The following is a 24,158-nucleotide window of genomic DNA, read 5'->3' as shown; positions in this document are numbered from 1 at the left end:
ATCTTTTAAGAGTGTTGTGGTTAGAAGCACTTGTGCCCCTGCATGCTAGGACTCTGGTTCAGACTCTTCTTGATGAACAAACAAAGGGTAATGGAAAGGAACTAAATTTCAACGGGTCACCGAGCTAGAAGAACACCCAGCTGGTTTGGGATCTTCCTGGAAAATCACTCAGCTGAGCCAAACCCGAGGTAACTCAGAGTGAATGGGGGAGAGGTCATGGATCCACTTCACAGGGAACTCTGGATTTTCCAGGGTACATGAAGATATTCCCAGGGCTGTGCAGAATGGAAATATAAGTTCAAGGAGAAAATGAAACAATATATAACATGCAACTGTTCAAGAAAAACTTGTTGTCTACCTTTAAAGTGGATAATTGTGGGTTCAAATCACTGTGGCATTTATATTCCTATGGATACATTTAAAAGAATGACTAACTGCTTTATCTCAAAGAGTTGACATTACAATAATACTGGAAATAATAGTCTTTTCAAGTTTGTTTAAACTAAGGGTGAAAAGTTCTACCTATGTTAAAGTTCTACATAACTTAGAATATACAAAAGAAAACTGTATCCTTCAAATTCTTGTAGAGAAAATGTGAGCACAAAAATTTGAAGATCAGGGCTCTGGGCTGTATACCCAGGAGTGGAATTGCTGGGGTTTGGGGGTGCACCACCAACATTCCTCAGGATACCAAACTTTCCAAGGCCGCTGTGCTAATTTACATTCTCCCCAGCAGTGGAGGCGAGTTTCACTGCTCCCAATCTTCCCCAGCGCTTGTTGACTGGAGACAACCAGTGGAGGCCTGCAACATTCACAAGGTAAACATGGCCATGACTCTCTAGGGAAGCACAAGGCTAAGCAGAGGTTACTTGGAGCCTGAACCCCTTCTGAATCTTCTGAGCCTGTGGAATCAGGGTCTGGAGAACAAGAGTAGATGATTCTAATGCCTTCTCTACAAAAACCAAAGCACTCACTATTAAGAAAGAGGCAGCCAGCCCCCATCATACCCCTGTGTTGGCCACATGCCAGCCCTTGGCTCTTGTCCTCTCCCTTTGTCTCCGAGCTAACCAGCCGCCCCTTCACACGACCTGGCTCTGGGTAGGAAGCTAGGCAGTTGGTAGCGCTGGCTTGTTACCATCTTGTTCCTGTTCTCCAGTGACCTGAATGGAGTCATGGTAAATTCAACCCTAATGTGTGGACTCCACTAATCAAATTCTGCTAAGCCAGCCTCCTGCATCTTGTTTCTGCGGAGGACTCTCACCTCCCCAGCTATGTTTTGTCCCACATTCTCAGGCCTTTGGATGGGGTTAGCCAAAGATGCCCACTTGGCCAGTGGACCAGGTGAAGGGTTGGGGAGCGTCTGCGGGGAGAGCAGCAGTCCCGCCCTTTTCTGGGAAAGAGGTTGAACAAGGCACTGTAGTTGCCAGTTGTGAACGCCAGAGGGCGACATATGCAGAGCTTTGGGAGAGCTGGTTTAGGAAAGGGGGAATTTCATGTTCTAAAATCAAACTGGACAAACTTACTCTTTCTGGGTACTGAGGCTGTGTTCCCCGTCCTTGAGCTGGGCTTGGTAACATCCACTCAGGAAAGGTCCAGTTGGTCTTTTTTACCTGCCTGCCTAGCCCCCGCCCTCTCCGTCCTAGGCCTTACTGGCCCTGGGCAGGTCCCTGTTAGCGCTGTCGTCAGGCCACATCTCCCCAGACCAGAGGCTGATCTCACACCCCTGGAAGAAGCCTGATGAGTTGGGACCTCCTTGTCCTTTTTCTCTCCCTTGGCCATGTCTTTCTGCTTCTGCAACCTGACCTCTGACCCAATTTTCCCCACATCTTTCTTTAAAGAAAGATTTCTCTGCCCTACATAGCAAATAGCGCCTGGTATGTGTGAAAGGTACTGGTGTGCTACGGCCTTCTGCAAAGAGCAGAGGTGTGGGCCCATGTGTTACTGTTGGCAAGGTGACACCCTAACCAAAAACAGTGAAGATTAGCATAAACCTAAATGCCAAGTTGTTTATTTGCCTTAAAAGCAGTGATAATCTGTCCCGCTTAATGAACACTTTCTACATGCTAGGCACTATGATGAATGCTTTAAAGACACCATTTAGGGACTTCCCTGTTGGCGCAGTGGTTCAGAATCCGCCTGCCAATGCAGGGGACACGGGTTTGAGCCCTGGTCCGGGAAGATCCCACATGCCGCAGAGCAACTAAGCCCGTGCACCACAACTACTGAGCCTGCGCTCTAGAGCCCACGAGCCACAACTACTGAGCCCGTGTGCCACAACTACTGCAGCTCACGTGCCTAGAGCCTGTGCTCGGCAACAGAGAAGCCACCGCAATGAGAAGCCCGTGCACCACAACGAAGAGTAGACCCCACTCACCGCAGCTAGAGAAAGCCCGCGCACAGCAACGAAGACCCAATGCAGCCAATAAATAAGTTAATTAATTAATTAATTTAAAAAAATAAAATAATAAAGACACCATTTAATTCAATCATAGAAATCCTATGAGGTTAATGATCATTTCTCCACTTTCCAGATGAAGAATCTGAGACTCAGAAACGTTAAATGACTTGCTTGAGATCACAAAGGTTGTAAGTGGTAGCACTGGGATATGAAACAGATTGAGCTGGCTTCATTATTTCCCCACTGCCCCACCCCTGACCAAGCTGTCTACTCCCTCGGCACCCTCCTGGTAGGACACCAGAATCCTTCATGGCACCCGTGCATCATGATGACCCCATCTGTGTGACACTGCAGGTGTACATCATTCATCACAGTGCATCTCACTGCCTGGAAAGACATCTGGAAACATGTTTACACTGCTTAACAAGAAGAGTGTTGTTTTTATTTGCTTCTCTATCTTTTCAATGCTTTTTATGAATGTATTTTATTTTACTTTATTTTATTTTTTATTTTTTATTTTTTTTGCAGTACGCGGGCCTCTCACTGTTGTGTCCTCTCCCGTTGCAGAGCACAGGCTACGGACGCATAGGCTCAGCGGCCATGGCTCACGGGCCCAGCCACCTTGCAGCATGTGGGATCTTTCCAGACCGGGGCACGAACCCACGTCCCCTGCCTCGGCAGGTGGACTCTCAACCGGTGCGCCATCAAGGAAGCCCAGTATTTTATTTTTTTAATAGGAAAACTATTTTCATAATGGTGGGGGCAAGGGGAGTCCTTCTTTTGCTCCCATTCATTCTTCCTGATGTGTCTGTCTGTCTGGCAACCACTTGAGTATCCTGTGAGCCTCAGTTCAAGGATTAGAGCTCTGTGACATCTTTTCCAACACCCTGCCCTCCTCAGTGCCCTATTGTCCCTATTTTGATACTTATGATGCTTATCACACTTATTTACTTGCCTGTATCCCCAGCCCCAGCTCTGAGTTCCTGGAGGGCAGGAGGAGTGTCAGGTTTATCAGTGTCCCCAGGACCTGACATAGGCAGTGGTTCCAAGTAATAGTAACGAATGCTAATTGAACACTTACTGAAACGGAACAGGAGCCTATGGTCCTTGCCCCCCATGTCCTCAGCCTGCCTTTTGTCTGTGGAAAAAATTTAGCCAAAGAATAAGTTTAATCAGAGAAGTGAGGAAATGCAGAAACAAAGGAAAGCAGTCCAACAAGACTAAATAATAATAATTCAGTCATAAAGCATATAGTCCTTTAGTTCCTCTTCAAGGGCTATAGTTAACATTCTGAGCCATATCCTGTGAGCTGTCTTACAGATACTGAAAGCCCCACCAGGTGGAAGAAGTTAACTACATGACGACCAGACTATATCCATGACATAAACTGCCACAATTCTGAGACTTGGCCTCAAAGAAATAGGAACAAACCGACCCTGGAACTAAAGATGAACTGTACTTAAAACAAGATGACACTGATCAGACCACTGCATGACTAATTTCAAAATGACTTTCAGAGCAGACTGTGCTGTTTCTGGATGTAGCCCCCTCCCTCTGTCTATAAAAGCTCTTGCCCACTGATGGTCAGTGGCAGGGAGTCGGCCTTTGGATGGGAGTCCGCCCTCCCCCCCTCCTAAGATTGCCAGCCTCCAAAATAAAGCAAACTTTCATTTCCACCAACTTTGCCTCCTTATTGGCTTTTGAGCGGTGCAAGCAGCTGGGCCTCCACTTTCGGTAACATTACTATGTTCCAGGTGCTTTACTATGTGTTAAGCACTTTCCCTGTATTAATTAATTTAATCTCACCACCACTCTATGGGGTGGGTTAATTATTATTTCCATCCCGTTTCACAGATGAGGAAAATTATGCAGACATCACTTGAACAAGGTCACATAGCTAGCAAACAATCAGACCAGGGATGTGAACCCCGGCCATCTGGCTCAAGTCTGTGAACTTAAACACTATGCCACACTGAATAGATGCTTAGGAAACTTTGGCTGAATGAAAAACCCAGAGCTTCTCTGAAATATCATTCAAACTGAAGGATGGTTTGGCTGGTTCCAAAGGCAGGGATTTAAATCCATACCCCCGGCCTCTGTGTGGATCCAGTGACACACAGGAAGCTTGCTCAGAAGAATCTGAACAAGGTTAAATAGTTGTTCTCACTGAGTTTGGCTCTATTCATTTGTTGGACTTTGTTGGGCCTCAGTTTATAGAAGCAAAAGGGCTTGTGTTAATGGAAGAGGGGGCTGTGACAGTCTCACTTTCCTGGCTCCAGGAACAATACTGAATTCTGCCTGAGGGGCCTCGTCCACCCTAGCTCCAATCTAGAGCTGATCTGGGCCAGGGTGGGATCCCAGGAATCCACCAAGCATGAAACAGTTCTGAGTTTCCCAGCGCCCCAGGCAAACAGGTAAACAAGATTGGTATGTAACACTCCACTGTAATCTTCTGTTCATTAAGTCTGTGAACGGTTACTAAGTGCCTACTCTCTGCCAATCACTGTGCCTAATCTCATGGAAACAGAGAAGTAAGACATCATTGATTTCTGTGGTTGAAAGGATTACAGTAGCACTAACCAAGGGAAATATAAGAGCCACTAGTGGAAGCCATATATGTAACTAAATTTTCTAGTAGCCACGTGAAAAAGAAAGGAGAAGAAACAGGTGAGCTTAACTATAATAACATATTTTATTTAACTCAACATATCTAAAATGTTACTGTTTCACCATGTAACTAATATGAAAATTGTTCGGTTTTTTTCTTTTTATACTTTGAAATCTGGAGTGTATTTTACACTTATGGCCCTTTTCCACTCAGACCAGCCACATTTCAAGTGCTCAGCAGCCCTGCGAGGCCAGTGGCTGCCATATGGGACAGTACAGATTTATAGTCTGATTAAGAGACTAAACTCTTCTTTGTCCTGAGCTTCCAAAAGAAAGGATTATGGGATTTTGTGTTGGAGGCTGGGACATTCACATTGTTTCACAAGTGGCCATGTGATCAGAAATCCTATCTGTATGTGGCCCTTGAATATTTTTCCATTTTTATTCATTTTAAATTTCACAAGTGGGACTTCCCTGGTGGTCCAGTGGTTAAGACTCCATGCTCCCATTGCAGGGGATACAGGTTCAATCCCTGGTCGGGGAAGGTACTGCATGACGTGTGGCATGGCCAAAAAATAAAAAAATAAATTTCACAAGTGATACATGAAAATATTTTATTATAAGAAAAGTCAAGCAATAAAGTAAATTGCCCCTAAAGCTCCCCCAATACTATTGCAATTCCCCGAGTAAGCTTAGTTATCTATCGGTTGGGTATAGATCCTCCTATGTGTTTATATGCATATCCATTTTATTTTATTGTACATAAATATTACACAGTCCATATTGTTCTGAAAATAAGTTTGGTCACAGTGATATTTCTTGGTGCTCTTTTCACGTACATACATATATTCACCTCATTCTTTTTAATCACTACATAATATTCCATAACCATTTCCCTACTGCAGGGCTTTCAGGCTGTTTTTAATTTATGTTTTCATTGTTACTAATAGTACCATAATAAACATTCTTGCACCACTTTCATTTACATTTGTGTGTTTTTCTGGAGTAGATAAAAATGAACATATTTGCTGGGCCAAAGGGAATTGACATCTTAAGTTAGAGTAGGTACCGTCAAGCTGCCTTCCCAAAGGAAGCCCAGTTTACACCCCACCTACAGGGTGAGGATGCTCTCTTTCTCACACCCTTCTGTACACTGGATCTTATTTTTATCAGAAGTAGGGGTAACAGAAGTCTTTTAGCAATGATACAAAACAATAAATTTTTTTAAATTCTTGGGGAATTCCCTGGCAATCCAGTGGTTAGGACTCAGTGCTTCCAATGTCATGGGCCCAGGTTTGATCCCTGGTTGGGGAACTAAGATCCCACAAGCCATGCAGCGAGGCAAATTAATTAATTAATTAATTAATTAAAGTTCTTGAAAAATTTATTCTATAGTATTGTTCTCTTGATGTCCAGAGACTCAATTCAAGGCCCAGAGTGAGTCACTTATGAATTTTAATCAAATCATTGAGAATGTGATGGCATCATCGTATCTTGCTTGGAAGCATTATTATCTAAAGGAAGTGATGACCAAATGTAGTCGATATTATCCTAAAACAATAATCTCTTAAGAGGTGCTCTAGTGCAGGGGTCCCCAACCCCTGGACCAGTATCAGTGTGCAGCCTGTTAGGAACCAGGCCGCACAGCAGGAGTTGGGCAGCGGACGAGCAAAGCTTCATCTGCCGCTCCCCATCGCTCGCATTACTGCCTGAACCACTCCCCCGCCCCGCATCCCGTCCACGGGAAAATTGTCTTCCGTGAAACTGGTCCCTGGTGCCAAAAAGGTTGGGGACCACTTCATCTAGTGGAGACTGATGTACCTACCCTCTCTCTGTCAATCCAGTTTTCCCTCTAGGACTGGCACAGATCCCTGGTTCTTCGGTTGAACACTGGAAAAAGTTGTTGGCTTATTCAGAGCTCTTGTGGGAAAAAAACATAAATCGTTGAACACTCAGCCCAGCTAGATGCTCATCCCATGAGAGGTCCTTGGGAAGCAAGACTTACAGAGCCTGGTTAAGCAGAAGGGCTCCTCTGTCCTCCCGCCTCACTAAGCAGGCAGGCAGGCACACCCACCTTCACTCATTCTATTTTTTAATTTATTTTAAAATTTATTTATTTATTTATTTTTGGCTGCACTGGGTCTTCATTACTGTGCATGCGGGCTGTCTCTAGTTGCGGTGAGCGGGGGCTACTCTTCATTGTGGTGCACAGGCTCTCATTGCTGCAGAGCACGGGCTGTAGGCACGCAGGCTTCAGTAGTTGTGGCATGCGGGCTCAGTAGTTGTGGCTGGCGGGCTCAGTAGTTGTGGCTGACGGGCTCAGTAGTTGTGGCTGGCAGGCTCAGTAGTTGTGGCCCACGGGCTTAGTCGCTCTGCGGCATGCAGGATCCTCCCGGACCAGGGCTCGAACCTATGTCCCCTGCATTGGCAGGCGGATTCTTAACCACTGTGCCACCAGGGAAGTCCCTTCACTCACTCTATTTAAATTCGCTCTTCTTTTTTTGCCAAGCTCCTCTAGTTGGATCCCCATGTGTTAAATGTTTTCTATGAGATTCCACTGTGCTGGTCTTCAAGTGACTAAACTGTTCTCCAAAACTGTGGGCTATATTCATTCAACTAGGCAAATCTCACCTTTGATTTTTAGAAATTTCAGGACAGGACCTGTGTGTCACTCACAGACATGTCGCCCTCTCTTCATAGTTCCAGGTACGCTCCTGTGACATGAAGGGCCAAACTGAGTAAACCTTGTTTACATTTTGGATATCCAGGAAGAGATTAAGTCACTTCTTAGTCCCAACTTTTTTTTTGGCCACACTGCGAAGCTTGCAGGATCTTAGTTCCCCCACCAGGGATCGAACCTGCGCCCCCTGCAGTGGAAGCGAGGAGTCTTAACCAGTGGACTGCCAGAGAAGTCCCAAAGTCAGATATCTTTCCCCCACCCCCGCCACACCGAACAGCTGACCAGGGATTGAACCCTGGGCCCCTGACAGAAAGCACAGAGTCCTAACTACTGGACCACCAGGGTCCCAACTTTTAATTAGAATTCAGTGTAGGGACTTCCCTGGTGGCCCAGTGGCTAAGACTCTGAGTTCCCAATGCAGGGGGCCTTGGTTCGATCCCTGGCCGGGGAACTAGATCCCACGTGCCGCAACTAAGAGTTCGCATGCCGCAACTAAAGACCCTGCATGCTGCAACAAAGATCCTGCACATGGCAACGAAGATCCAGTGTGCCACAACGAAGACCTAGTGCAGGCAAATAAATAAATATTCTTTTTTAAAAAAGAATTCAGAACTTCCCTAGTGGCACAGTGGTTAAGAATCCACCTGCCAATGCAGGGGACACGGGTTCAAGCCCTGGTCTGGGAAGATCCCACATGCCGTGGAGCAACTAAGCCCATGTGCCACAACTCCTGAGCCTGCGTGCCTAGACCCCGTGCTCCACAATAAGAGAAGCCACCGCAATGAGAAGCCCACACACCGCAATGAAGAGTAGCCCCCGCTTACCGCAACTAGAGAAAGCCCTCGTGCAGCAACAAAGACCCAATGCAGCCAAAAAAAAAAAAAATTAAAAATTAAAGAATTCAGTGTATTGTGACTACTATTATTTTTACAGTGTTATTTTGAGTAATATAATGTCTTCTTAATAATAGTTAGATAAAGTAAAAGGCATTATGATAAAGGTAAAGGTTTCCTTCATGGGCTTTCTCCTGGGACCAGAGGACAACACCCAGGCAGGCATTCTCTTGTGTCATTGGGGAAGGGCAGCAGATGAGCTACTGTGGAGACTCCAGAGGTGATGTTTACCTCAAAGAACTTGCCATGGTCTGATCCTTAGTTTCGAGTCTCTGCAACTTGGTTTTGTGGGCAACCCAGGTAAGATATGGCACTTGTAAGCAAATTCATATGAACCACACAACCAAAAACTGATTTAGAATTCATGCATTGATTTGCTTGATAATCAAACTTTGATTGACACTGGGCCTGAGCCAGGCCATATTCTAGACTCTGGATGTAATGAACAAAACAGGCTTGGAAGAGATATGGGAACATATGTATATGTATAACTGATTCACTTTGTTGTAAAGGAGAAACTAACACACTATTATAAAACAGTTATACTCCAATAAAGATGTTAAACAAACAAACAAACAAACAACAACAAAAAAAAAACCAGGCTTGGTCTCGGCTGTTATGGAGCTTACAGTCTAGTGGGAGAAATGTATTGACAGGCCATTCCAACCCAGTGAGATGAGTGTTACAGTTATGGGAGCAACTAGGAGAGGCCCAATCCTAGAGGAAGTGACAGAGAGAGATGACACATGGAGAAAAAAGCCTGTTCCTGATTTCCTTACCTCAGTGAGCGTTGTCACTAAGCAACTACCCCTGGTGTCATTCTCAATTCCCCCCTCAATCTCAATCCATCACCAAGGTACATCAGGTCCACAGAATATCTTTTTGGTTCATCCAATTCTTTTCATCTTCCCTGGTCCCTCTGTACAGCTCCCCCCCAGAACTCTGTTAATTCCATGATTATAGGACAGAGCTCAGCATCAGAGTTGTTTCAGTGCTGGGGGAAAGCTCAGATGGCTTCTAGGACCAGACAATAAGTGAGTGAAGCTGCCAGAGACCTTGGCACATTGAAAAACCCTTTTCCATATAACAGGGAAGGAGAGTGCTACTATGAGGAAATGTGGGCCCAGTATTTTGCTAGACTTCTCTATAGTTTTAAGAAAACCTAGAATAGTTTTACAGAGAAATCTGATCTTTAAATGGAGGCAAACTATTCAGATTTAAAATAAAACTGTTCATCACAAGGAAAAATTTTTTCTTTCTTTTTTGTTTTGTATCTATATGAGATGATGGATGTTAGCTGAACATTTTGTGGTAATCATTTCTTGATTACCACAAGCCATTTCATGATGTATGTAAATCAAGCCATTATGTTGTATGCATTAAACTTATACATTGATGTATGCCAATTATTTCTCAATAAAGCTGGAAAAAAAAATTGTTGGTTAAGTGTTAAGGAGTGAAGCGTGCTGATGTCTGCAAGTAGCTTTGAAATGTATCAAAAGATGCATCGGGGCTTCCCTGGTGGCGCAGTGGTTGAGAGTCCGCCTGCCGATGCAGGGGACACGGGTTCGTGCCCCGGTCCGGGAAGATCCCACATGCCGCGGAGCGGCTGCTCCCGTGAGCCATGGCCACTGAGCCTGCGCTCTACAACAGGAGAGGCCACAACAGTGAGAGGCCCGTGTACAGAAAAAAAAAAAAAAAAAAAGATGCATCGTTGTGTGGATAGAGTGATGGATAAATATGTGATAAAGCAAATATAGCAAAAATGTTAATTGCAGCACCTAGGTGATGAATATATGGGTGTGCATTGTACAATCCTTCCAACTTTTCTGTGCGCTTGAAATTTTTCGTGATAAAATGTGAGGGGAAATTTTTTTAATTGAAAAAGAATTGTGAGCCACTACTGTGACTTCTGTTACGAGTTGTAACAGACTTTATGAAAGTGAGGTAGAGGTAAATGGGTTAATAATATAAAGGTCATTAAACAGTCCTTGGGAAAAAAACAGTCCTTAGAATATTTAATACACATTAGATACTATTATTTTATCATTTGGAACAGAGGAAATGGACACAGATTGGAAGAGCTAGGCGCCTCAATGAATTTCATTGAGGGCTTTCAGCCAATTTTCATTACAGCGTAAAGTGTAGGGACCAGGGTTCCATGCATTTGTTGTGTGAGCTTATACCTGTAATTTCCATCTCTGCGCCGGACGTTGCTCGTTTTTAAACTGAGAATTGGACTCTAAGCTCCCTTGCAGTTTTTAAGTTCCGATTGATCTGATCCTGTTTCTGCCTATAGGTGTCTCCGTTACTCTTCTCTTTCCTTTTACCTCCTTCCTAAAGTAAAAACTACATTTCCCATGAGCGCCTACAGGCGTCGGCGTCGCGCAGTTCTTTGTCGTCGTACAGCGCCTTTTATCCGCACTTCCTCCCACTAACCCCTTCTTTTCCTTTCAGCGGCGCGTGGCGGCAAGATGGCGGTGCAGATATCCAAGAAGAGGAAGGTGAGACACACCGGGGCCCGGTTGCAGGGAATTTCGGAGTCGCGCGGGTCAGGAGCTTCTCTGGGTGCCGTCGCGAGCCCCGCGGCTCCCTGCCATGCCTCAGGCAGTGGCTGGGCTGCGTGGCATTCCTGTGGGCCGCGGATGGCGGTTGATTGAGCGCAGGCCCGAGCCGGGCGAGCGCAGTATGGTGGGGATGAGAGAGAGAGAGATTTCTGCCAGTTCCGGGCGGAGAGCAGAGATGACCACCGGGGACACCTTCTGTCCCGGAGACGGCGCTTGTGAGCATTTCTTGGTCAATCAATAAAAGTAGTAAACGTGTGGTGTTTTGAGGGCCTGAGCCATTCCCCTCATCTTAACTGTGGCTTTGGGAAAGGGCGGTAGCGGTGTATTCTTCTTCTTTTCTTACTAGTCCTGTTGGGATGCAGCCTTCTGACCCCAAAGACCTCAGTCGGGAAGGTTACTGACAATTTCTTGTTCCAGCTGGGGCCAAGGAAAAGTTCTGGGGAAATGGAGGGGGGACCTGGGGAAAACGCTTCCTTGAGTTTAATTTTTTGCTTTTCCATGAGAGAGAAGTGTGTAAAGTGCGTTTGCCTTTAGACAATTTGCCATTTTGTGTACACGTAACATCGATGTTAAGGTGAAATCCACACGCTTTTGTGAGTTAGGATTTGCCGACTTTGAACCACCTGGGAATAATTAAGGCAATAATTAAGTTGACTGGGATTCTTATGGGCCCAGTTGTGTGTACAGGTGAGACTGCTTAACTAAAGTCACTATCTGCTCTTTTTGCTGGTTGCAAACATAGTGTACCTGCTGTGCTGAATTAGTTCTAAATGTGCCATTTAAGAGCAGTTTTTTGTTTCGCGTGTGTACATATAAATGACAGTTTTAAAACCCTTCAGTGAAGAGAAGATGACGAGTCTGACTGGAGGTGTTCTCTTTGTCCATGTGGCCCCTACTCTGCTGCGTTCTGTGGCACAGTTTTAAGGGCCCTGGGTCAAAGTAACTTCCAAAAGATGACCTAGAGGCATTTGTCTGAGAAGGGTTGCCATGTTTCCTCTGCAACAAAGGTAAAATAATCGATGATGGGTCATTTGTTGGAGGTGTTGAGTTTTGATGAGGGTTGCATTGGCTGAAAGGCTGGGCTAGAAAAAGTGAGCCTGCGCCCACATCCTAATTTTGAATTTACTTTTTGGTTAGTTTGTTGCTGACGGCATATTCAAAGCTGAACTGAATGAATTTCTCACTCGGGAGCTGGCTGAAGATGGGTACTCTGGAGTTGAGGTCCGAGTTACACCAACCAGGACAGAAATCATTATCTTGGCCACCAGGTAAAAATTCATTTTTCTGGCCATCACCTATAATTGTCATCTGTACTAAGGTGGTCTGTTCTGTAAACTTAGGGGGACAACCAATGAATTTATTTTTAGTGAATGTAATTTTTTTAAGCTGCATTTAGAAAAACAATTAACTCTAGTTCTTGTCATCCAAAATTTATACTTGGCTTGTGTCAGATGAATGAGATTTTACTACCACACATGCGCAAGATTTAAAATCACATCTGGAATTTTATGAGAGCTGTGAATTGTCATTCTTTATTTTCCCCAGGACACAGAATGTTCTTGGTGAGAAGGGCCGGCGGATCCGGGAATTGACTGCTGTGGTTCAGAAGAGATTTGGCTTCCCTGAGGGCAGTGTAGAGGTGAGTGGTCCTGGTTTATGCCAGGGGTTACTGTGGGACTGGAAATGGCTCTTTAGGATGGTACGTCTGAAAACCCATATTATCACCCTGGAAAGTTATTTGTGATCAGTGAGTAATACAAATGGATTGGTATTTTGTCGAAGTTGTTTTAATAAGCAGTTAGCAGGGTTTTATGTTCACCTTGGATATAGTAATGATACATATGAATGATTGGATGCCCCATCGGTCTCCTTGGTGTGGCCATAGAAAGAGCTGGGGGTGGGAGGGCAATGAGGAATAGTTCAGCCTGTGTCACTGAGTGTGTGTGTTAGGTGTGGGCATTAGAAGTGCTTTAGTACTTGGGTAGTACAATGATACATAAAATGGCGTATGCTTGTATGATGGATGTACTGGTTTTTATTTGAAAACAGTGGCAAAGGTAACAAGTTTAAGGATGTGCCTTGTTTCCTTCTTAAAGCTTTATGCTGAAAAGGTGGCCACGAGAGGTCTGTGTGCCATTGCCCAGGCAGAGTCTCTGCGTTACAAACTCCTAGGAGGCCTTGCTGTGCGGAGGTAAGTGTCCTGAGATTTTTAATGGTTGTATCCTTTTGTGGGTCAGAATATCAGTATTTTTTTCATTTAGTAAATGAACTCTTTTTATGTGATAGGCTTGGCTAGTCTCTGAGGGTTTTAACAATAAGACATTGCTAATCCATGTCGTCACTCAACTGGCAGCCTAATAAGAAAGACTTGTAAAAAAATCAAGTTCTTAAAGAGTGGTGGGTGCTGTGGTGGAGAGCTATTCTGGGTGTGCTTTGGGAATAAAAGAAAAATAGAATGGGGTGGTGCGGGGGAGTGGTTAGGGTTCCTTTTGAAGTCATTCAGATCCATTATGTGTTGTTAATTCTCTGGGGACTGTAAAGAGCTAAGACTCATCCCTGATGAGAGCTTAAAATCTAGTTAGATTCCTGTGTATGTAGATAGTAACATGAGGAGTGAAGGACATGAGGTGGTTAGATTGGCGCTAGTGCTGGGCCTACTGGTAAGATTGCAGCTGGCAGTTCTTTGAGTAGTTCCACTCTTTGTGGAGTAAATGGAAATGCCTTGCCTGGGTGTCTGGAATTCGTTAATACTTAACGCAGAGCCCTGGGAGGTTTTTCAGCGGAGGAGGGACGCTAGAGCTGTGCTGTAGACAGGTTGACATGGTGGCAGTGCTGTAGGCAAGGATGTGCAGAAGACTGCCCACCTGGTTTGAATGCCAGCTCTTCCACTTAGAACAGTGATGCTCAAAAGTTTGGTCCGTGGGCCAGCATCACTGCCATCACCCGAGAACTGGTTAGAAATAAAAATTCTCAGTCTCCAACCCGGGCTCACTGAATTGGGAAATGGAGGGTGCAACCCAGTAGTCTGTCTTCATAATCGCTCCAGGTGAATTTTGCACACACCAAAATTTAAGAGTGGTTCATTTTAACCTTGAGGCGATCCTAGTGTGCAGCCAAGGTTGGAAAGCACTTGGTTAGAAGGAACTTCGTGTGTTTCCCTAAGGAATTCCCTAAGATTAGGTGTGATGGGAGTGGAAGAAAGTTTCTAGCTCTTGGGTCAGTCGCTGGTCAGACTTACGCTCCGTTAAAAGAACATTGAAAGTAGTCAGTGCAGGCTAGTGAGTGTTTTTTCTTTAGTAGGGTGGGGTTGAGCAATCCTGTCTGGTGATAATACAAATGGCCATTTGTCTCTTGCGCTCCCAAAGGGCCTGCTATGGTGTGCTGCGGTTCATCATGGAGAGTGGGGCCAAAGGCTGCGAGGTCGTGGTGTCGGGGAAACTCCGAGGACAGAGGGCTAAATCCATGAAGTTTGTGGATGGCCTGATGATCCACAGTGGGGACCCTGTTAACTACTATGTTGATACTGCCGTGCGCCACGTGTTGCTCAGACAGGGTGAGCAGCCAGGAGTGCTTGGGGCAAGGGGCTTTTTAAACGGGTAGACGTGGTTGTATATACACACCTCAGTGTTTGGGGAATTTGGGAGTTGTGGAGCATTTTTTTTGTTTAGCTTCGTTGGAGAGAGTTGGTTTGTCCTTGTCTCGGCCACTGGTGTACCCTTCAGTGATGACACGATGACGAGTCAGAAAGGGCACATCCTGCTCTTGGTCCTTGTCAGTGCCACGTTCTGTGGTGCTGTGTGTGGGTTCCTTTTGCAAAAGTGTCCTCTTCATTGATTGATTAGAGGCATTTGTCTGAGAAGGGACCAGACCCAGGGCTGCTTGAGAAACCTTTTTTCCTTCTGCCCCATCCCATTGTGTAGTGGGGGGCGATGGAACCATAGCTCGGTCTTAATTATGGCATCTTCTAGGTGTGCTGGGCATCAAGGTAAAGATCATGCTGCCTTGGGACCCAACTGGTAAGATTGGCCCTAAGAAGCCCCTGCCTGATCACGTGAGCATTGTGGAACCTAAAGATGAAATACTGCCCACCACTCCCATCTCCGAGCAGAAGGGTGGGAAGCCAGAGCCGCCTGCCATGCCTCAGCCGGTACCCACAGCATAATAGGTATGTCTGTAAGGCCTTCTTGGGGCAGAATAGGACCCTATTCCATTGTCCTTGTTAACACTTGTGTCCCACGCTGTGAGAGCACCTAGTGAATAAAAATTGGATTACACTTGCTTTACATGAGAGAACACAGGTTGAATCCAGGGACTCATTTAACATGGTATGCTGTTGGGAGGAGTGTGTGCCTTTGGTCTCTTTAAGACGTTCCTACGTTTGCCACTGTTTTAAATATGAGTTTTTCTTTATTCTCCCTTAACTTAAAATTTTCAAGGCACTCTTGCTAGTAATTAGCTGTTCTGAAGCAACCCCCTTAAAACAGTAACAACAGGCCTCTTCTGTGCTCAGTGCCTGTTGTGTTGTTTGTTTCTAGACATTCTTTGTGTATTAATTTTCATGCAAACCCGATATTCAGGTGTATTTTCTGTTCTTATTGTACTTTATTTGTTTTATTTGGTTTCAGGGTCTCCTTGGCTGCTGGATCTGGAGTCTGGATGTTGCTTTATAAAGACCTTTAATAAAATCTTTTTAAAAGACCTGTGGCCTGACTAGACTCTACATCCAGTATTCAGACTGATGGTCATGTCACTCTGTGAGAGCATTGCTTGATATATTCTTAGGGCTGTCTGGTTCACAGTGTTTGTGTGCTTTCCCTGAAAATCCTGTTGGTTTCAGTTGTACTTGTGAGGAGAGGTCCAGAACAGGAGGACCCAGGCAGAAGTAACCGAGGAAATATCTGGGGGCGGGGAGTAAATCTGGTGACGGTGATGGCTGATTGTTAACAGGAAAGCACCTTGATTGACTCATCCTGGAGTTCAGGGTTAGAGGTTTAGAAGGATGTATTTAGGATCATTTTCTCTATTACACATAGAAAATATAATGACCATTACATTTTGGGTTATGCTGTGCTCTAGGTGGTATTCATTTCTAGGTATATACATTCTCATTTAATCCTCAGCATCTCTAAAAGGGAGTTTGATTGCACTGCTGAAGAAAGCCTGATGCCCAGAAGTAAGTTTGCCTAAGCGTTATAGAGCTGCGATTAGAATCCACATTTCTATGTCCTGTTCTCTTAACCATTACACTCTAGAAAAGTATAAAGAACATTTAAATTATCTACAGTTTTATCTGACATTTTGAAAGTGTTTGCTGATACGTATTTATTAGAAATTGGGTGCTTTTCATTTATTCAGGTGAAATTAGTGAGGGACAGGCTGGCATAAAAATCCTACAAGATTACTTAGAGGTAGTGAATTATGTTGAGAGCACGCTGACATTATCTGTGTGTGTGTCCCCTTTTAACAGAGCCTTGGATGTTTCTACTGTCTAGAGAGTAACTTTGTCAGTGTTAATGGAGTTGAGACCATGTCTCAGTAGTAGAAATACTTTACAATTCTCCAACCACTGAAATAGCTAATGTGTTAATGACCATTTACTGTGTTCCAGGGAGTGGGTTCATGTACATGTTTTATCTGTGGCTAGGAACTAGAGCCTGTGCTTCCCTTTACCCTGGGGTGGCACATTTCCAGGAATGAGCCCTTTCTCAAGTGAAAGAAAGTTTTATGGAGAGGGCTGAGAGAGGTGGTTACTAAGAAATGTTAGTGTGTGAACTGAGCTAAGCTGATTTATTCCTGTATTTATTTCTGGGCTTACGATGAAGTTCATTTATGAGGAGACTTGGTAGTGAAACCATTTTAACTAATTTGAGCCTGTGGAGTAGTGCTGCTGGAAACAGGTTAAGACAGTCCTGGTCATCTAGGATCTTAGTGTCTAGTACTGGCATTGCCAATCAGTTCTTTGCATATTTGATCAGGTGATCTTTTAAATTTATTTTCCTAGTGAGCTTTCTGCAAACTTAAAACTGGAGGTCGTCTGTGATTCAGTAGTGCTGTTAACATCCCAGCAGGTGGTGCTGTAACAGGAAAGGTGCACCAAAGTAGCAGCTTGGGGAGGGAGAAGTAAACTCATCGAAGTATAACACATGTGCAGAAACGTATGCAAGTTAGTGTGCAAGTATGCAGCTTGAATTATCAGTGTGAGCACCTCTGTCTACCCATTACTCAGAGGTGGAGGAGGGGTTAAATTGTTTACTTAAGAAAATCACGTAAGATGTAATGTAGCACTGAGACACTGAGATGAGCATTCCATAATCACAGCTCATCAAGAAGTGCAGACTACCTTAGAGGATGTCATCACTACCACCCCGAGATTCCCAGTGAATGATTTTTTCAGCCATCCTTTTCTTTGCTTCACTTCCTTTGAGGTTCAGGTTTCTAGGTGTGCATGTGACGTCTAACCTTGTGGCCAGACTCATGCAGCGGCCCCTCCTCTCAGTAGGCAAGGTGTTGTTGCTGGTCATCTAAGACCATGTTGTGAAATGGCCTTGGGACCGCCTGGTGGGAATAATGGCTGTTGGCAACATGGAAGCAAGTGTTGAAGCCTTCCATGGACTCTTCACCAAAAGGTTATTGTCAGGCTCTGAAGAGTTATTAGGTTCTGGTCATTAGGATTCCTGGCAGCTGGTGATGGGGGCCTCAAACAAAAGCTGGGTGCTAATTGAACCACCTGCCCATCAGGCAAGGAAAGAACACCTGCTGGCATGGGAGAGTGTGGGAATAGGCCTAAAGGGCAAACAAAGGTTGGAGACCAACAGACAGCACTGTAGAACCAGGAAAGGCACAGGAACTGGTGGGGTCCAGATGATGGTTAATTTTAGGTGGGTTCCACCCCCAGACAATCTGGTTTTGCAAACCACTGTTGAAAAGGCTGCTATAACCCACAGCAGAGTGTAGGCTTGAGGCTGACACCCTCCCATCTCCCCACCCCAGGTCAGCTAATCACTCCTAGTTGGGAAATGAGGCAAAGGCTGTGAGGGTGTCAGCAGAGTGAGAGTGGACGATACCTTTCTCTTGAAGAGCACTTTGCAAAGGAGACTCAAGGGGTTGTGGGGAGAAACTGGGCTTTGCAATCAGAGATCTGGGTTTAAATTCTGGCACAGCACTGATTCACTGAGAGGATGACTTTGGACTTTATTGATCCTCAGTTATCTCACAGGGCTGTTACGGGAGTTAAAGGAGATCTAAATATCAGTATGTTTCCCTACTATTTCTCATTTATATCATCTGGAGACAAGTTACAAGCCCAGGCCTTCAGTTCAGTCTGTCTGGATTCAAAACTAAATCCACAACTTTCGGCAGTACAGGCATGGGCACATCAGTTACATACCTGTGCCTGTTCATCTGCATGTTCTTAGCAGTGCCTGGCTCACAGCAAGTGCTCAGTAAATGCTAGCTGTTATTACTACCTACTTAGCATATCTATCCTCTGAAAATCATTAATAGCTAACTTCATGGTAATGGATTCTCCCCATCCTAACTGTAAGGGCCCTGACCACAGGGGCCATGCTTTCTGCTTCTACAGGGAAGTGGACATAGCTGGGCAGGTATCACTAGCCCCATTTTACATGGCCTTTTTCTGTGCCATGTTTCATTTAGTGATTGTTTCTGAGCTCCAGTGTGGCTACGTATAAATGAAGCTGTTGTATGTCAGTAAGGCCTGTCAACATCAGACCAAGAAAACATTTAGGTATTGTTGATAGTCAACATTTTCCGTCTCAAAAGATAGTTTTTCTTACTATTTTCTCCGTAAGAGACATGAGATCTTGAGATTACTTTATGAAATGGCTATTAAGCCGTTTCCCTATTTGTTATTAATCAAAGCTACATTTATAACTTGTTAAGCAGCATGACCATGGTGAGGAGATTGTTATATGCCCTGAGCCTGCTGTGGATGTCTCATTTAATCTTCTCAACATCCTTGTTACGGGCAGATTCCATTACTAACTTGATTTTATAGCAATGTTGATTAACCCACGCAATACATCTTAGGCTTTGGAAAATACAGTTTGACCCTTAACAATGAGGGCATCAGGTGCAGACCCTAACTTAACAGTCAACTCTGTATATGCAGTTCCTCCATATCTGCTGTTCAGCATCTGTGTATTCAGCTAACCCTGGGTAGTGGAGTACTGTAGTATTTACTATTGAGAAAAATCCGCATATAAGTGGACTGGTATAATTCAAACTCATATTTTTTATTTTATTTTTATTATTATTATTTTTTTTGCGGTACTCAGGCCCCTCACCACTGTGGCCTCTCCCGTTGTGGAGCACAGGCTCCGGACGCGCAGGCCCAGCAGCCATGGCTCATGGGCCCAGCCGCTCCACAGCATGTGGGATCCTCCCAGACCAGGGCATGAACGCACGTCCCCTGCATCAACAGGCGGACTCTCAACCACTGCACCACCAGGGAAGCCCTCAAACCCATATTGTTCAAGGGTCAACTGTACTTAGACTGTCTTAGAGAGATTACCACTTCTCATTTGAAAACAAGTAACATGAGATCCTAGATTGGCAACAACTTATCTGATCCCAAACTCTTGTTTCTACAACAACAAAAAAGATGGAGACCTGTAGCTCTGAAATTCAAATGAAACCACACCGCTGCTGCTCAGTCCTGTATTGCACTAATAGTTCATCCAGCCAGGTGCAGCTGGGCCTTTGTCCTCTGGTGAGGACAGCTACGATGGGTTCATCCTGCCCTCACTGGCAAGCCATTGACTGCCCCCATGACGAGCTTGCACCCAACAGTCCTTCGTGTGGTGAACCAGAGAAGCTGGAGCCATTAAAATCCAAAATTGCCTAGAGAGAGGGTAGGGCTCCCATAACCTTTAATAATGTATTTGCTTTACAGAGGGAGGGGAAGGGAGAGCATAGGTACTGTAGGGGGGCTGCTTTCCCATCAGGAGGGGGACCAGAGGAAATGGATCTTTTACTCACTGATTTTACCCTTAATATACCAGAAAAAATAGCCATCACTATTTACCACCTGGGCCCATAAACACCCCCCTTTTATATTTTAAGTCACTAAGTAAGAATAAAATGGTAGTGAAAGTCAATTTTATTATAAATTTTAACAAGTATCCAAAAATATTAAAAATTTAGCAAGTATTAACAGCATAACTGAATATACTAAAAACATTGGATTGTAAACTTCAAATGGGTGAATTTTATGGTATGTGAATTGTATCTCAATAGAGCTGTCATATATATGTATATGTATGTGTATACATACATATACATATGAGTTATAACAGCAAACAACTTCACATTTTCATTGTCTAGAAGGATATATACCCCAAATGAGCAAAGTTACTTGAAGGCAGTGAAATGTTTATCAACTGCCATGAAGTGAAGGCATTCATCTTGTAGCTGCTGATTCCAGATTTCAGATACATCTCTAATAAGCTCTAGCTTCTGGGGCTTTTTTGGTTTTGTTTTGTATTACACTTGGGTTGTCAACACGCAGTGCCTTAAAAAATGCTGGTTGCAGGGCTTCCCTGGTGGCACAGTGGTTGGGAGTCCGCCTGCCGATGCAGGGGACACGGGTTCGTGCCCCGGTCCAGGAGGATCCCGCATGCCGCGGAGCGGCTGGGCCCGTGACCCATGGCCGCTGAGCCTGCGCGTCCGGAGCCTGTGCTCCGCAAAGGGAGAGGCCACAGCAGTGAGAGGCCCGCGTACCGCAAAAAAAAAAAATGCTGGTTGCTTATAATTTTGTTGGGAGAGAGGATAGCCATTTTCTTTGCTTCATAATTTTAAAACATTTTCACTTTTAGATTTTTAAAGGTCAATTCAAATGACCAATCCAATGAATTTTAAAAATTTCTACAGCATCTGTTTCTCTCCACTCATCTTTATGTACAAATTCCTTCAGCTTGTCTCTATGAACTGTAACAACTACCAAGTAAATTTGGGGGCATAGGCATCATAAAAGATACATACTGTCACATTATCTTCGAGCAAAATGGGATAGTCCAGGATTTTGTCACAAAGAATTGTGTGATGAAATCTTTCCTCTTGAACAACTTAACTGAATACAGTAGTCCCCCCTTATTTGCAGTGGATACGTTCCAAGATCTCAGGGGATGCCTAAAACCGCAGATAGTAGGGAACTCTACATATACTATGATTTTTCCTATACTAATGGGTGGGTAGCATATACAGCAAAGATATGTTTCAGATTTATAAAAGAATCCAACAAATCCATATAGTGATTACAAAGTAGAAAGTTTTATTCTATTATGTAAGAAGTAAAGTTCTCCTTGTTCTTTGAAAGCCTGCTAAGAAAGAATTAGTCATAAAATATCAATCTTTACAAATAGATCTACTCAAAAAAGAAACTCAAAAATTAAATTTGGGTTCATCGTTTTCTGATTGCATACCAAGAGTTGTTTCTGTTCTCAGCCGGGGAGAAGATGGCAACCCCATGTGTGGCTAAGGGATCATGGACTTGTCTGGCTTCCCTCTGAAGTGAATGGTAACAGTTCACATTCAGCAGGCAGCCTGGGGTGCCAGAGAGCAGTGGACTAGGAGCCGGGGGGATCCTCTACATACGGTCTCGGTCTAACCAGTAGTCCTAGAAATTAGGACACGTGGCTGTCTCTTTTTGCTTGTGTTCCTGTGAGCCTCACTCACCAGGGACAAGCACCATGTCTCATCAAGTCGGAAGCCCAGAAGGTCAGGGACAGTATCCTATCAGGCTGGAATTTCCCACGTGGAATGATGTATCTCCTACTTCTAAACAACTGCTTTGCTGTGCCCCACACCATTTTCTCAGATTAGCAGAGGCTGCATGGAGGAAGCAGACTTTGGAGATAGCTGGACCGGAGTTGGAATCCTGGCTTTGCCACCACTCACCAGCCCTGTGACCTTAGTTAGCAGGTCATTTCACAACTCTTGAGTCTTGTTTACTCATTTGTAATCGGAGGTGGGAGTGGGGGAGGGGAGCGGTAGTACCTACCTCACAGGTATTATGAGATAGAAATCCAGGAAACCTTGATTTAAGGTATTCAGTGGAAGGGTTTGTTCCAGTCACTGGAGGACCCAGAGATGAAGGTGACACCTTTCCCGCCTCAAGAGGCATCCTATGGGTGTGTCAGGAGAGACCTGAGATGTCACACAAAGGCCTGGCCATATGTCAGTTGATGGAAGAAGGGCTGATAGGAAGGGGTGCAAGGAGGGAGTGGTCAGCTCTTGGGTGGAGGGTGTCAGGTCTGCCCAGGCAGACAGAGCAAGAAAGGGCATTGGCACTTGCATGAGCAAGCACTGGGGCACAGATGGCCATCATGGGGGAAACTGGGCAATCTGTCTGGCTACACAGAAGTGGTGAGCCTGGGTAAGATGCCCGTGTCTCCGGGGAGAGCTTGCCCTGGATTTGCCCCTACCCTTTCCACTCCGGCTTTCGCCGGGGAAAGCAAGCAGTACAGCACCTTTGCTTTGTCCTGGGTGTTATGCATGGGGTGGGAGCAGGAAGGCTCTGAGGCTGGGCCTCTACCCCACCCCCCTCCCCCTCTGCCATTATCAGCTGTGTCCAGATGGTCACAGGCTCCCTAATCTGGGATAATCGGAGGGTAGGAGCTCAGCTGGGACCCAGGCCTTTATGCTGCTCTGTGATGGGTCAGCCCCAGCTGGAGAGATCTGCAGACAGGGCCCTGGGGCTTTGGAAGATGGCTAGGGGCATAGGGCTGGCCCTGTGCTGCAGGAGATGGAGGAGCAGATGACAGGTCTTCAAAAGGCAATCTGAGTGCAAATAAAGGGAGCCCCAGATGGGGCCTGGCTAGTTCCTCTGGGCCTCAGAAATACAGGCACAGAATCTGAACCGCTGGGCCTTGATTCACAGAATCTGTGGCATCAGTCCTTTGTTCCCTCTCTTTCTACTTAGTTCACCCCTCCCGACCCAGCAGTTTTATGTTGCTGCCCTTGAGCCCCAAACCAACCCAGGCGCTTATAATGGCATCAGGAACTTGTACCCTGTGTTGATGTTGGGGATCTCGCACATCCAGGTGCAGAGCTGGGCTCATTGGTGTCTTAGAGCCCTGTGGCTCTGGTGCCCACTACCCTGGGCCTCCAGTTTACTGCGAGTCTTGACCCCCGAGGCTGCTCAGGGTTCTACAACTGTTCTGTTTTGTTTCAGCTTCTTTAATGAGCGGGGGAGCCCCACCTTGGCCCAGGCTTCTAGCAGTGATCCTGGTTTGTCATCCTGGTTTTAAAGCCTTTATCCCAGAATCTGAATTTAGAAGCTTGAGCTTCTGCCTTATGTTTTACAATTCTGTTTCTGGTCCTCAGACGTGTTTGCTTACTTATAAGCCTATGCCTCAGTTGTCTGGCTTTTAATTTTATCTATCATTGCTATAGGTGTTTGAATTGGAGAGGGTGGTTTAGAAAGGCAGAACCATCCTGGCCAAAAGTGTCTCATAGATTCTAAAGCTTCATGGAATCTATGAGTCATAGATTCTGCCTCTTACTAAGTATGTGGCCTTGGGTGAGTCTCCTATCTTTTAAAATCAGTTGCTTCTCTGTAAAATACAGATATTAGTAGCAAGCTCACTAAAAGTTTTTTTTTTAAGTGCCGATAATCTGAAATTTAAGAATAGTGACAGTTCCTGGGAGGAGTGTACGAAGGGATGGATTTGGAAATAGAGGGGCCTACAAAGGCATTTCTTAAGCTAGTGATCCATTTCTTAAGCTAGGTCGTGGGAACACAGATATTTATTTTATTATAATTATTAAACTGTACAAAATATATTTCTTCTTTTTATGCATGAAATATTTCATAATTTTTTAAAACGTCCACGCTGCTATTATGAAGGTAAACGAGGTAACATATGAAGGTGCTTTGTAAAGAGTCAAAGCAGGGAGCAGATATTGGGCATTACTTCTCCAGGCAAAGGAGGCTTGAGCTGGAACACAGACCCAACCTTTGAAGGAGGTTTTATTTCTACAAGAAAAGGGGC

The 24,158-nt window shown here is 44.9% G+C and overlaps 1 protein-coding gene and 2 non-coding genes across 3 annotated transcripts; all 3 read left to right on the top strand.

Moving 5' to 3' along the window:
• Positions 1–10,979: 10,979 nt before the first annotated feature.
• On the top strand, positions 10,980–15,843 carry RPS3 (ribosomal protein S3). The gene is made up of 7 exons (XM_059070856.2): positions 10,980–11,082; positions 12,283–12,413; positions 12,691–12,784; positions 13,242–13,336; positions 14,511–14,698; positions 15,114–15,310; positions 15,771–15,843. Exons 1-6 carry the CDS (start codon positions 11,053–11,055, stop codon positions 15,305–15,307), a joined length of 732 nt encoding a protein of 243 aa, XP_058926839.1. The 5' UTR covers positions 10,980–11,052; the 3' UTR covers positions 15,308–15,310; positions 15,771–15,843.
• LOC131760726 (small nucleolar RNA SNORD15) lies at positions 11,979–12,126 on the top strand. Its single transcript, XR_009336823.1, has one exon. It is a non-coding gene; the product is annotated as a small nucleolar RNA SNORD15 (small nucleolar RNA).
• LOC131760725 (small nucleolar RNA SNORD15) lies at positions 14,862–15,006 on the top strand. Its single transcript, XR_009336822.1, has one exon. It is a non-coding gene; the product is annotated as a small nucleolar RNA SNORD15 (small nucleolar RNA).
• Positions 15,844–24,158: the final 8,315 nt, after the last annotated feature.

This window comes from Kogia breviceps, chromosome 7 (genome assembly GCF_026419965.1).
Source record: "Kogia breviceps isolate mKogBre1 chromosome 7, mKogBre1 haplotype 1, whole genome shotgun sequence".
NCBI classification, from domain to species: Eukaryota; Metazoa; Chordata; class Mammalia; order Artiodactyla; family Physeteridae; genus Kogia; species Kogia breviceps.
This window is presented reverse-complemented; position numbering and strand designations above follow the sequence as displayed.